Raw genomic sequence first — 13,570 nt, forward strand, 5'->3', positions numbered from 1 at the left:
GCTTACCAGTATGGGTACAAACGCTTACATAATCATTGAACTATGTCGGCTCAACTCCACATCACAAGCTATCAGACACAGACAAACTTTCATGGACTCTGATGCTCACCAGCTGGAAAACGTCATAAATGGAGTCGGTTGAAGGTTTAGATTTCCTGCTCCTCTTAAAAGCCGACATCCTGGAAGGTCAAAAAGGTTTTATCTTCCCTTTTTCCAGCATTCTTTCTTCGTAAATTGGAGTCTACCTAACATTAAGTCCTCTGCACTGATCAGTTCCAACAAGCTCTTCCAAAAAATATTCCACAGCAATCAACATATTTCGTATTGTAAAACTAATAATACAAAACATGGCATAAATCTATGGGCCTGCTTTTTCTCAATCCGATCTGTTGCTGAACAAATAGGTCAGTTACACAGACCACAATGAACAACAGAGTTCTCATGTCATCTTATCCTACAGCATCCATCCAATCAGTGGCCAAATCCCGACTGACACAGGCTCAACTGTCATCCCTCTGATTCCACTCTTCCTCTCCATCCTTTCACATCGCTTCTCCCTTTCTCCTTCAAGGTGATCCAAAACATTAGAAGCAGCAGCACAGATTACAATGTTAAGAGAGTGAACATCACACCCTCTTGCAGAATAGCAGGGAGGAGGATAGTGGGAGGAGAGCTTGGGAGGTGAGGAGAGGCATAGCCTCATACACATCAACAGGAGACAGCTGCTTACATCACAGCTTAGAGAGAAAGAGACATGTGAATTTTCCATTGGAATTCAACTCTGCGGTAAAACATGACTCTATTAATGAGTCAGTACAGGGTAGTGTGACTACCTGACATGTGAGGAACATAACTACTGTGGGAATTATCACAACCATGAAACCTGAAGTGTAATACTACGCTTTGCAATTTAAGGTTTAAAAGTTAAAGGTATAGTGGAGGACGTTCTTCTTCTGGGTGGATCATAAAAATGCGTGGTCCTCCTAATCGTCATCATTCTGGTGATATATTTACGCAAGGCCGCCCTACGTGCTCGTCTCAAGATAGCTATCTTACCGGTGGTGAGTCTGACATGGAAAAATTGCAAATCTTCTTTTGGAAAGTAAGCATGTATGGGCGATGCAAACAGCAGTTTTTAAGCAGAGCATGCACGTGGAGAAATGGGAGCGGGTACAGGGTTGTGCATGTGCATTTTTTTTTTAAGAGGAGAGGGCGGGTCTTTTCAAAAATTCACCTTTAAACTTAGCTGTCAGATGAAATAGAGTATCATAACATCATATATAATTTATTCAAGTACTATATAATAGGTGGATTTTATCCCCTTGAGGAATACATTTGCATGAAAGAGAGAGCAAGTAAGCAGAAGTTTTTTTGCCTTTCAGTAGTTGATCCATTAAAATTTCTAAACATTCTATGTATTTTCAAAATAAATAGATATGTAGGTATATTATAAATTTCTTTTCTTCTTTTATAACAGTCCATGATAACATACACCATTAGGGACCAGCTGTAACAGAGACAAAAAGTTTTCCAAAGGTTCCTAGGTCTAAACTGAACTGGCACTGGGGGGATGCACATGCAATCTTGGTTGTGTACGTAATATAAAGGGTTTGTAGCATATTTGCAACAACAGGCTTCAAAGGATTAAATACACAAACAGGAAGCTGAGCCTCAGAAACTTCTTTCTAGTTGTTAGAGGTGCAAAAAATGCAGCAGTGCATAGCATGATGATTATGATACAAAAAACAAACAAAACTAAAGACATATCTTGCTTGCTTTCAATTGTGCGACAAGGTAAGTTGAATTACAGGTCCACCTTTCTCTATTATATTACAAATAATGTTTAACAAGAACACCTAGTGTAAGTGTGTAATTGGTCTTACTCAAGTAACATGTCTGTAAAGATTCTCGGTCATCCAGGTCATGGTCATGCTTGAAAGGTTCAGTTTAGGCAACTGGATGTGAAATTTTCTAGAAGACGTTTTACCTCTAATCCCAGAGCCTTCTTCAGTTCTAACTAGTGGTGGGTAGCACTGAGGGTAATATACTGTCGGGGTAACAAAGAATTAGGGGGAACTAAGGTGGCTATGAGCCCTCCTAATGGATTGACCAAGGAGGTCACCTGAAGAATGAGATGCAAAAAGTCTTCTAGAAAACTTCATGTCCACTCGTTGACGTCCAGTTACTGAACTTTTCAGACTTTCCAGGCTGAAGTATGATTAATGCTTGCAGCACCAATATAATCTTTTGAAATCATGCAATGTTTGTGTGAATCTTTTCTCAATACCTGCCTCTTACAGTTTTGCTTCACACACACACACACTGTGTTGTGTTTACAAATGTTCACAGCGCCTTCAGTTTGCCAGCAATTGACATAGACATATTGTGATCTTTAGAATGTTACCTCTTAAGAGGATTTTGCAAAAAAGATTTGTCATAAAATACAGAATATTACGAAAAACCCCAAACTAGAGCGTGTTATTGCTGCATGCCAGAAAACCAAAGGAAGTTGCTAATATTTTTGGTGCTAGCTATCATTATATGAGATAATAACCATTCTTTCTATTACATGAAGGTAAATAATGAATTAATTCACAAATATAGATTTACAGCTGTTTTAATAGCTAACATAATATTCGTTTAATAATAGTCTGTTGATATAACTTTAACATTGTAACAGGGAAATAACAGCACACTTATGTCATAATCCTTTAGAATTGGCTTTCATACTTGTGTTTGTTTGCTCACTCTGTGTTTTGTTTTTCTAGGGTCCTGCATTATTAATATCAGCCAATAATGGTGGATTTCTCTGTGTTTCATCAAGGCAAACCATTAAAGAAAATTACTAATAAAGATTTACAGCTTTTTCAAATGCAAAAATCTCGAACAATGTATTAACTTAGCAACAAGGAACTTGTTCTGCTAGGGAATCAACAGAACACGAAGGATTCTTGGGTATCAGGTTGCGTTTGTTTGGTCACTGCTCACTGCTCATGTTTTTTTTTTTCATTTCTGTATATTTAAGTTTACCTCTAAGGTGCTGCCATATCAGCGTGTTTCTGTATGTTTAATCATGTGTTCAGTTTCCTCTATCTTCAACATAGTGGTTGTCAATCTAGTTCCTCAATACAACCACCCTGCATGTTTTAGCTTTCAGCCACACACCTGACTTATGAAAAAAGAATGGAAAAACAGGCTTCAGTGGTACATGATAGCTGCTATGGATGTCAAGCAATTATTTGATTAAGTTATGCTGCAATACAGAGACATCTAAAATATGCAGAGCAGTGGTACTTGAGGAATAAGTCTGAGAACTACAGTTCTAGCCTATTTTGCTTAGGTTAGTATTGGGCTTTTCCTTTCAGTTAAATGTTTCTGTGTGTAAATTCAGCTCCTCTGTATTAATTACTATTTGCTTAGCCTTCTCACTTACAGTACCTTCTGCCTCAGCTGTTTCCTGTTGTCCTTTGATTATCCCAGCAGCCTCTGATGTCCTTCTCCTCACTTCTATTCGTATGTAGGTTTATCTTTGCTGGATCTTCGCCTTTCACACGCTGTGGACACCAATAATTCTCCCTGTTGTTCTGCTTGCAACTCAGGTTGTTCTTTTCTCTTTGTGCTTCCCTCTAAGTTTTTACCTTTTTCATATTTCTAATTATCCAACCTTTTTGGCTTCACGTGTCCTGCACCAAAATCAATCATGAAGACAACTTGATTTTCTTTTGAAGGAGTAGATATATGAAGCTCCTCAATGAGAAATATATCCTGCAGAGATAAACATTTGTAGTTTGAGTTGATTTATATTTTGACAAAACTCAAATGTGGTTCTTTTAGCCTTCTACCAGACTTAGTAAAGCTAAATCCAGTCTGTCTATAAGCAAAGACGTAAAGGCAAAGCTTTAGAGAACCTCACTTTAAAAAGTCCACAGCATTCCTCAAATAAATTGTTTGATTACACATTAAAAAACAATGTGCTTTTCCTTCTACACAACTTACAAGACAAACAACTGTAACTTAAATCCACTGTTTTGCAGATGAGTCAGAAGGGATTTTAAAAACAGAGCCAGTGTATGTTATAAAACTGCTGTTTTCTATTACTTAAGTTAAAAAAAATAGTGTTTTTGCATATTATGACCAAGTGCCTCAAACCAAATGTCCTTTAGAATTCTAAACAATAGCATAATTCCATATTAACTGCAAGGTTTTATAAAAAGCATTAAACACAATGTTCTTAAATAATCTTTTCTTATCTACAAATATAATTTTAAGAAACACTTGCAAATACTGAATAAGAAGCCTATCAACATTCAACAAAACCTCTGAATTTAAAATACACAGCCAAGCAGAAAGTTGTTAAAGTAAAATAAAATAAAATACCTTTTTATGGTTAATCCAACACAAGCAGGGCATAATCCCAAAGACACCGTTACTTAATGTACGGCATCCCTTACTGTACTTTCAATATACTCAGAGAGGAAGAAATGGGTAGCTCAAGGGGTGGAGCAAGTCAGCAGAAACCTGTTCCCACACCCATCAGCTGAAACAGCAAACTTTTAAGAGAAGGATCAGCAAAAACATGTTCCCATCCTGACAGGCGGAACACTAACAGATCCATTTGTAATGACCTGTTTAAAAACCTCTATTGCCTTTACACAAACTTTTCCTTAGCAGCTTTAGACACGACAAACTCAATGTAGGTCTGAGCACAGATTTTAAACTGCTTGTCTTTTCCTGCCAATGTTAGAACAAGAATGTACTTGTCATTTTCAGCGAAAACACGTTGGTACCGTGATCAGAAAGCAGAGGGGATGAGTCTTAAGCAGTTTCATGTGAAATCAGAAGCAAAAATATATACAGTTCCATAAATCCCTACAAGGAAGGTTAGGAAGCAGAGATTTTAATCATTTAATCTTAAGGGAAGGACGGTGTTAACAGGTCCTCACAAATCTATAAACGTGGATTAATAGCTGTTGCTTTGCAGGGAGCACACTTATGAAGGCACACTTCCGCCTGGAACATAAGTCATGTGGGAGAAGTGAAACCATGCTATTCTCTATATTACTTTGGAGTAGCATCTGTAGGAGAAAAGTATTCATATTTTTTTTCCTAATTTTGCCTTAATGAACTTATTTTTTATGAAATTTTAAATGTGTAAATTATCTGATATCAAAACAAACATTGCCTTTTTGAATACTCATTAATCCTGAAAACGTTCTCTTAGGCTAGAATAATGATCTTATTGCACCATCTGCTGGGCATAATGGAATTACAGCAACCTTTCAGCCTGAATCAATAGAATAGAATAGAATAGAATAGAATAGAATAGAATAGAATAGAATAGAATAGAATAGAATAGGAAAAAACAGAACAGAATAGAACAGAATATAGATGTATAACAATATTCTTGATAATAGCTTATAATGTCTTGTTTTCCTGATTAAAAAGATGTGTAAGACTTCTGGATAAAAGTTTGTCACAATCAGGGGGAAAAGAAGTTTACATGACTTCCGACACAGATAAGGAAAGAAACATGATCCAACACCTTTTCCCGTCAGTTAGTGTCAGTTTACTGAGACAAAACATATTAAAATAAAGTAAAATTACTAAAATATAGTAAAAACATTAAGCAATTTCATTTCACTCTGACTGGACATTTCAACAGTTTGATTTGATTTTTAAACTTTCTATTGTATTTAGGAAGAGGCTCCTGTTAATAACTCAAACAGAGGTTGTCAAGATGTCAGACAAATGGTCTAAAATTTGATTATAAAATACTATAGAGTTGAGTAGACTACATAGTTAACCTGTTGACTAGAAGGTGTTTCTGTCCAGGGGATCCCTGACAGACCGTATCATTTCCTCCAGCCAACTATAGTTAGTGTTTCGTTTTCTAAAAGCTTGAACTCTGGGGGTTTTTTTGTCTGTAAGCCACACTCATCAAACCAGGGATAGTTCAAGAGCTTAAAACATACAATAAATTATATATATTTGGTTGAACTATATATTATATTTCAACCGTATTAGTAACATTGATGACAACTGGCTCCTGAAGAATGACCATTATATTTTTTATTTCATGCACCCACATTCACAGCTATGATTTTAAAAATGATCACTGGCAAACAGCATTAAGGCTGTCTACAGCATGGAGACCCCCAATAAATCACACATATTTTTATTATCATTGCAATCCTTTTTTTCCGTAGTTGGTTTACCATACAGGGGAGGTGGTTGTGTGCTTTGTCTAGAATAATGAAAATTTCCATTTCCTCTGGCTAAGCAGACACTCATTTATCTCTACTAAATGATGTGAAACACCGGAGTGAAGTAATTAGAGTGTGAGGATAATTAAAATTGTCCCACTTTGTCTATTTTTTCTTTCCTTCAGTCATCTGCCACTATGTGACCGCAGGCATTGGTTGAAATGAGGCAAGACTCAATCCTCAGCACTTCCCAGCTTTTTCAAAGAGACAGCAAAACAAAGGAGAAATCATCATGAGGCTAAAAAAAAGGACTATAAAAATTACATGATGAAAGTCCATGGGTTTGGCTGTCTGCAGGATATCTGTGTGACAAATCTGAATCCCATTAATAAAAGCATCCAAGTGCTGAGGGTAAGGTCAAGCCTCACAGCCGGCTGGACAGCTTAAAGAGAGCAAGTTCTGTCTGAACGCCAGGAGCAGACTCACATTGTTTATGATAATGAACGGCAGGGGGGTTAGTGGGGCAGGGAACCCAAGATCAGGAAAAAATAGAAGGACATAGAGGAAAGAAAAAGCATCCAAAACAAAGGACATCACATTTAAGATTAGCTGATCAGAGGGAGGAAGGAAAAAAATGCCATCATGTCTGAGACGGGACATGGTCATATTGTGTTCAATTATGGAAGTAAAAAACTAGGGCAGTAAATCAAACAGCTACATGCAGAGGAAATGCAAAACAAAAATGTGGGTCTAAAAAAGGCAACAGATGGAAATGAGAACACTGATCAGACATGTGAGACTGAAGCAGGAGGTGAGAGACAGGAAGGTGAGACGGAGATCACAGACTGCCAGGCCTTTGTAATAAAACACTGATTGGACAGGAACTAGAAATATGTCTTTATTTTCTGGGTGAGATGCAATATTTCATAATAAAAACCAAAAAAACAATTAAAAAAAAACTATATATAAGCACTTCATATTAGCCTACAAAAATCATTTGTGGTTATTTACAGTGCAACAGGCTTTAAATATTCAGCTCTATGAAGAGCACAGTTCCCAGAAAAATACTGCAACATTACATATAGTTTCCCACATCATATTCATAATGTTCAGTGTATTTGACTTGGATATATGTAATATTAAACATGGTGTGCCTAATCCCCCATTACACTGTAGCATAATTAATTTCTCTTCATTCTGAGTATTTCCCAGCCCCCCACACACCCACCTTACACTGCAAACAAAGCTGAAGCCTTTACCAGCTTTTACACATCTAAAGAATTTTCTCCATTTGTCTTGCACAATAGTGAACGAGTGCTCAGGTTTGAAGGCAAGAATTTAAAGTTCAAGAAATTGATGCATAAATTAACTATAATTTGTTAAAACTGTTAAAGAAAATGTGACTTCTATAATGTAACATCTATACGTGAGCCTGACATTTATTATATAGGAAAAAAACATATACCATATTTTCTGAATTATAGAGCACACTTCACTATAAATTATTTGAAAAGGCTCAAAACGTACATATATAAGCAGCACCGGGCTATAAACCACTGATATTTACTGAACTATCTCCCACCAAACCTGTAGGGGGAGCTCTACATATAACGAAGAAGAAAACTAGCTCCCTGCCATATTGGTATTGGACTAGTTAGACCGTTCGGAATATAAACAATACATGCGATACAGAATCGAACAATAATTTTCTCATTTTTAGGGGGGGTTAAGACTTTTATAATAAAGATAGATTAATCACTTTAACACACACTTGCTGTTTCACAGCATCAGTAGATTACTGTATGGTAAAATATAGACACATCACATTGCATAGTTAGTAGTAGTCCATGAAGTCTATAAATAATGTAATATAACATCTTCCCAATCCTTCACAACAAAATGGAGGATAATTATACTATAGTCAGATATTACGAATATTAACCATGCACACAAACTCACCCACGCCCACTATCTGATGATGTGCCAAAAGTGCTAAATCGAGTATGTACATGTAATATACATGTATTGATTATGGTAATTGCATTACATTACAGAGTTTGCACATGTAGAAATGGGCTTGTGCATGCTCTCTGTTTAAAGGTGTTCCCTCTAGGGAAGGGGTACAGGGTTGTGCATGTGCATTTTGTTTTTTAAAGTGGAGAGGTCGGATCTTTTGTATCCTTCGATATACTTTAAAATTTTTCGGCCTACCAACAATTATGTGAATAAATAGAGATCAATGACTTCATCAGCTCTTTATTTCAGCTCTGTAGGTGTTCAACCCAGTCTCTTAATCGGTTCCCCAGCTTTAATGCGGCCAATAAATGTAAAAATGTGTGAATTTGGAACATTTTTTCTCTGTCGTGCCTGCTGCTAGCATGTTATTGTGTTAAATGAAAATTAGCCCCTTATTCATCATTTCCAACTTTGACTTCCCCCTCTGGCGGTTAGGAAAAAAGAACAGAAAAGCCGCACCTTTTTGCAGGCATGGTTCAAATCGTAGGGGAAAAAGTAGCGGCTTTTATACTCCAGAAAATATGGTAACTATTAAAAAGCAAAGGTCAATTTTTTTAGGTTTTAATGGATGTTACTATTTTAATCAGTGTACGTAAAACACAGCAGTATAAAAGGAAAGTGTGAAAATTAAAACATGCAAAGGTGTACATCTATAATCAGAAGCTTTGCTCAAATGTTGACCCAGTTTAAGTTTAAGAACATTTCCTCACATCAACTACAAATGAAACATAACCAGCCTAGTGTCCCAAATTACAATATTTATTCCTTTGCTTTAAATCTGAAATGGCACATCGGAGTCACAGAACTACTTCTATCCAACAGAACCTAGACCGCAATGAGGCTGGCGCTGACCTCAAATGACTGAAGCTCACTGACACAGATCTGGGATGGAGCCCAGCACTATATCTGCTGTTCCTTCCCCATCTATCAAGATTTAACATCAAATACAAAGAGAAAATGCTCCTCTTTCAGAATATCAGGCTCGGCTGTGGTAAAGGAAGTGACAACCGTATCCAAGGGAGACTGGCTGGCACACATCCTCTTCCAGACATCACATCACAGACGTTAATCGGAGCAGACACACTGTTAATTAGAAAGTGATGCTGCTGTCTCACTTCTTTTTCACCTGTCTTTCCAGGTAACACACACGCACCGATATCATACCAGATAAACACCTGCTCATACAATCACTGACAGGTTCACATGACGAAATATTTTTGAAGCACTTGAAAGCACTTTGAAGCAAAAACAAACATGAGATGTAGTGGAGTGATTAATAAAGATAAGAAAAAGAAATGATGATGCATATGATGGTTGTTTGAGTTAGCAATGACATTTGACTTTCTTATAGAGCCAAGAGTTTTTTTGTGCTATATTTTTTTTAATTATTATTATTATTTTAGAAAACCTTACATCAACTTTATTGCTAGCCTGTGTTAGTCATTGCAGTTTTTCAATATAGTGATCTGGATCAAAACCAAAATAAAATAATTTGTTGCACCTTCTCTGAAAATTTCAGCAAAATCCATCCATAAATGGCAAACAACAGACATACCAATGTCAATGAAAACACAGCCTCTTTGGTATTTTATTTGTTTCTTTTTTTATGGTAAAACCCACTTCTCAAAATCTCCCACATGCACATGTTGTAAAATTTACCTTGGTCATGAACAACAAATGGCAGTTTAGATGTATATTAAAATACTCTGTCCTTTTTTTAGTTGTAATTATCAGCTTTTTCATTTATTTTTCCAATATCCAACAACTCAATAAGGCCAGCAATTGAGAGCAGAAACTTTTATAAACTATAATTCATATAGTGCAAAACACTTGCGTTAGATCCTGAAGTTCAATTATGAGAATGCAAAACTTCAAGAGGAACAAAAAAAAAAAAAACTAATGTACAGTATAACAATACATTTGACAGGGGGTTAAAATATATTCTTTTATATTGTTTAATCTGCATAGATTTTATGCATGCTTTTGTCTGCTCTTAATGCCTCTAAATGCCCTTTCCTACCTTCTGTCCAGCGGCCATTAATGTTCTGTCTTCATGATGATCTCTGGGGCTCTGCGGGGTTAATAGAGGTCCCTCATCCAAACTCTCATCAAGGCTATCCACTGTCAAACCTGACACCTCATCCAGGATGTTCTCTGCAAAGTCAGTAAAGACATGTTGGAGCAAGTATCTTTTTGTCAAAAATATATTTCTAAAGCATTGCTTGCATTTTAACCGTTTTCCTCTTTTTTAGCTCAACCCATCCATGAAAAACTCTAACCAGGTTCCCTCTTGCTCCTAAACTGGACTTTCTTGAAAAAGAATGCTTTAAGGAAAGCAGCTCTGATATCTGCCATGTCATGAGGTTCGTCTGCATCAGTTCCAAAGCGACTACGCTTCTGCTCAGCTCCTACTGTGATGTTCTCCTTGCCTCGACTTTCAAGTAAAAGCAAACATAAAACAGTCATGTCTTAATGCTTAAAGTTCTGATGCCCTTTCATTATTTATTTATTTTTTATGCTTATCATTTTTTTACTTATAAGTTGATTTCTGAAGGCTTTTAATGGCACAAGACTTTATCTGAGGATGGCAGAGAAAAAAGAAAACATTTTTTATGTATCAAATGTTTTTTTTTCCCTCTTTATTTTTTCCACACTACTTTCCTTTGGTCTATCATATAATCTTCCAATAAAATGGAAGGTTACATTTTATGCTAACATGATATATAAAAACTCAAAGGTTTATAAATACTTTTACAAAGCACTGTCTTTTGATCTCAAGGTCCTTAAAAGCCTCCATGAGTGGATCTAATAATGTAGTTTTATAGTCCGATTCATTATTCAGTCCATGTTAAGGACTAATCTGTCATTTAAAGTCTCCTTCATTTTGACGATTTCATGTTCAGCCTCCTGTTCAAGCACGGCATCATCAGTGACCTCCATCTGGCTTCAAAAACGTTTTACTCCCCGTATGACCCTCAACATATGGTGCATCCTCTATGATGACAGCTCTGCACCGCTGAAGGATTTATATTAATATTCATACAGCTCTGAGCCCCTGTATAAACAATGCAAGCTTGTCAACTTGAGCATTACAAGCCCTCTATTTCAGATGAATACAAATTGTGCCCTTGCACAAATAAAAGGAGCAGGTCAGGAGAAGGCTGCAGGCTGCCTACAGGTTAGGTATCCAAAGGCATCCATGCATAAATAGCAGACCCTACAGACAGTGATGCACTTTCCAACTGTGTATACAGAGTTAGGGGGTTACATGGTGCTGCATTCATTCTGAAGCGCAACAAAAACAAGATGAAGTCTAACCTTGACTCTGAGAAAAAATATCTGTGGTTGGGTCTTGTTCTCCTTCGGAGCGATGAGGCGGACAGGAGCACAGCACTTTAGGGTCCAACTGGGGCAGGGTGCTGACACCCAGAGTAAGCATGTGGTCTCCAAACGCTGCCCTCAAATCATCCAGCTGAAGGGCAGAGGCAGGTTTACCATTGAGGTATTGAATCTCATCTCCTGCTTTCAAACCTAATGAATCAGTAAAAGGGAAAACAAATATTAAAGTAATAATTCATAAAAATAAAAATAAATTATTTTTAAGGTGAAAACAATTCAAGAAAGGTGCTAGGCTTATCCACAATATCATGATCAGCTAAGGGTGGTCTTTGTTTGTTAATGGGTACAAATGAGCCCCACAACCATACTTCCTAACAGCAGCTCTTAGACCAATCAGGCATGTTGGGACTCTAATGTGCTCCAATACATTAAAAATGTATCCTCCCAAGCTGCGTGCTTCCTTTCTTGCTTGCGGCAAATAGTGATCTAACAAGACTGGATGGATCTAGAGGGGAGTGTGCAGCACATGTCTATTTCTGTCCTCTTATGTTGTTATATATGTTGCCTGTGTGGCAGTATGCACGAAAGCGAATCTATTGACTTCATTGGAACGCATCTTCAGTTTGATGCTTTCTCCTCTCTCTCACCAACTGCACCTGGCGGTGTTAAACAGGAATCAGGGCGCAAACAGCCTGCCTCACCACCTGATTGGTTGTGACAGCTGTTCTGTGGTCTGACAGCAACCTTACCTGTCCCTTAACGCTGAATTGAGTTACACAAATGGATTCATATCCAGTTGACAGAACAGACATTTGTTAGTTAATGGGTTCATTCATCATAATTAACACAAATCCCAAACACATTAAATCATGCAGAAATGTTGAATGCCTGGAACTACATTTATTTTTCTAAAAATATACTTTCTCTATATTGTTTCACAATATAAACATCACATTAGACTAACTCAATTCAATTTAGTTTATTATATTATTATTATATTTATTATATAGCACCCATTCACAAAACATATTATCTTAAGGTACTTTACAGTTCTAACAGATCATGCAGTCAATTTGATTTAAAGATTTCCATGTAAGAAAAACCAGCTGATTGCATCGACTCAACTCTTCAGCAATCCCTCACACTAAGCATGCTTGTGGCGACAGTGGAGAGGAAAAACTCCCTTTGAACAGGAAGAAACCTCCAGCAGAACCAGGCTCAGTGTGAGCGGCCATCTACCGAGGCCGACTTGGGTTCAAGGAGACAGAAGCAGACATAGAAAAAGAGGCAGAGACATATCCCTAATGCAATGATATATTGTAAAAACATGAAAATTATATTTTAGAACAATAAAGCTTGAATAAAAATAATATATGTTTACCCAAAAACATTATAACATTGCTGAAAGACCAGATAAGCAACTGAGAAAAGATCTCATAGGAACCGATCAGGTTCTATTTCATGCTTGTATTGAGCAATGGGGTGATTTTGAGTTACCCAGCATCTCAGACAGTATTGTGATAATCATGTTTACACTAAGAAGGAACAATTCACACTAGCAGGACTACAAATGAGTGTGATCCAACTGCACCATTTCTACTAATACAAATGGAAGGGACAAGTGAAGTTCTATGGATACAAAAATTTTTCCACATATTTGCTTTTTCGAAAATTAAAATAGGACTACACTTAACAATTTTCTTCCTTCCAGTTTTCTATAGGACCAGATTACTGGAGTGCTAAAACAATATAATTGTAAGAGATTATTCCCATCTGAGCCATGGATCTCTACTGCTTGTTGGAGTTACCCTTTAGGCTGCCTCTCTTCCAGTTTTGGTGGACAGCCATGTACAGGCAGGTCTGTTTCATTTGATTGAATTGACCTTGAAATAAGATGTCCAAAGTTTGTAGATATAGTGGATATAGCGGAACAGTAAAATGTTTAGTCAAATGTTTGGGTTATTGATTGACGATACATGTATATACAATATATATATATATATATATATATA

At 36.8% G+C, this 13,570-nt stretch overlaps 1 protein-coding gene across 1 annotated transcript in view; it reads right to left on the reverse strand.

Annotated features, from left to right (window-relative positions):
* Positions 1-13,570, reverse strand: part of LOC107087930 (T-lymphoma invasion and metastasis-inducing protein 1-like) — a 73,674-nt gene that overhangs the window by 13,736 nt on the left and 46,368 nt on the right. Inside the window, exons 16-17 of the mRNA XM_015379785.1 lie at positions 11,538-11,750; positions 10,240-10,373 (exon numbers count right to left, since the gene is read on the reverse strand). Coding sequence (XP_015235271.1) covers positions 10,240-10,373; positions 11,538-11,750 — 347 coding nt within the window. The remainder of the gene's footprint in view (positions 1-10,239; positions 10,374-11,537; positions 11,751-13,570) is intronic.

This window comes from Cyprinodon variegatus, unplaced genomic scaffold (genome assembly GCF_000732505.1).
Source record: "Cyprinodon variegatus isolate N-32 unplaced genomic scaffold, C_variegatus-1.0 Scaffold199, whole genome shotgun sequence".
Taxonomy (NCBI): domain Eukaryota; kingdom Metazoa; phylum Chordata; class Actinopteri; order Cyprinodontiformes; family Cyprinodontidae; genus Cyprinodon; species Cyprinodon variegatus.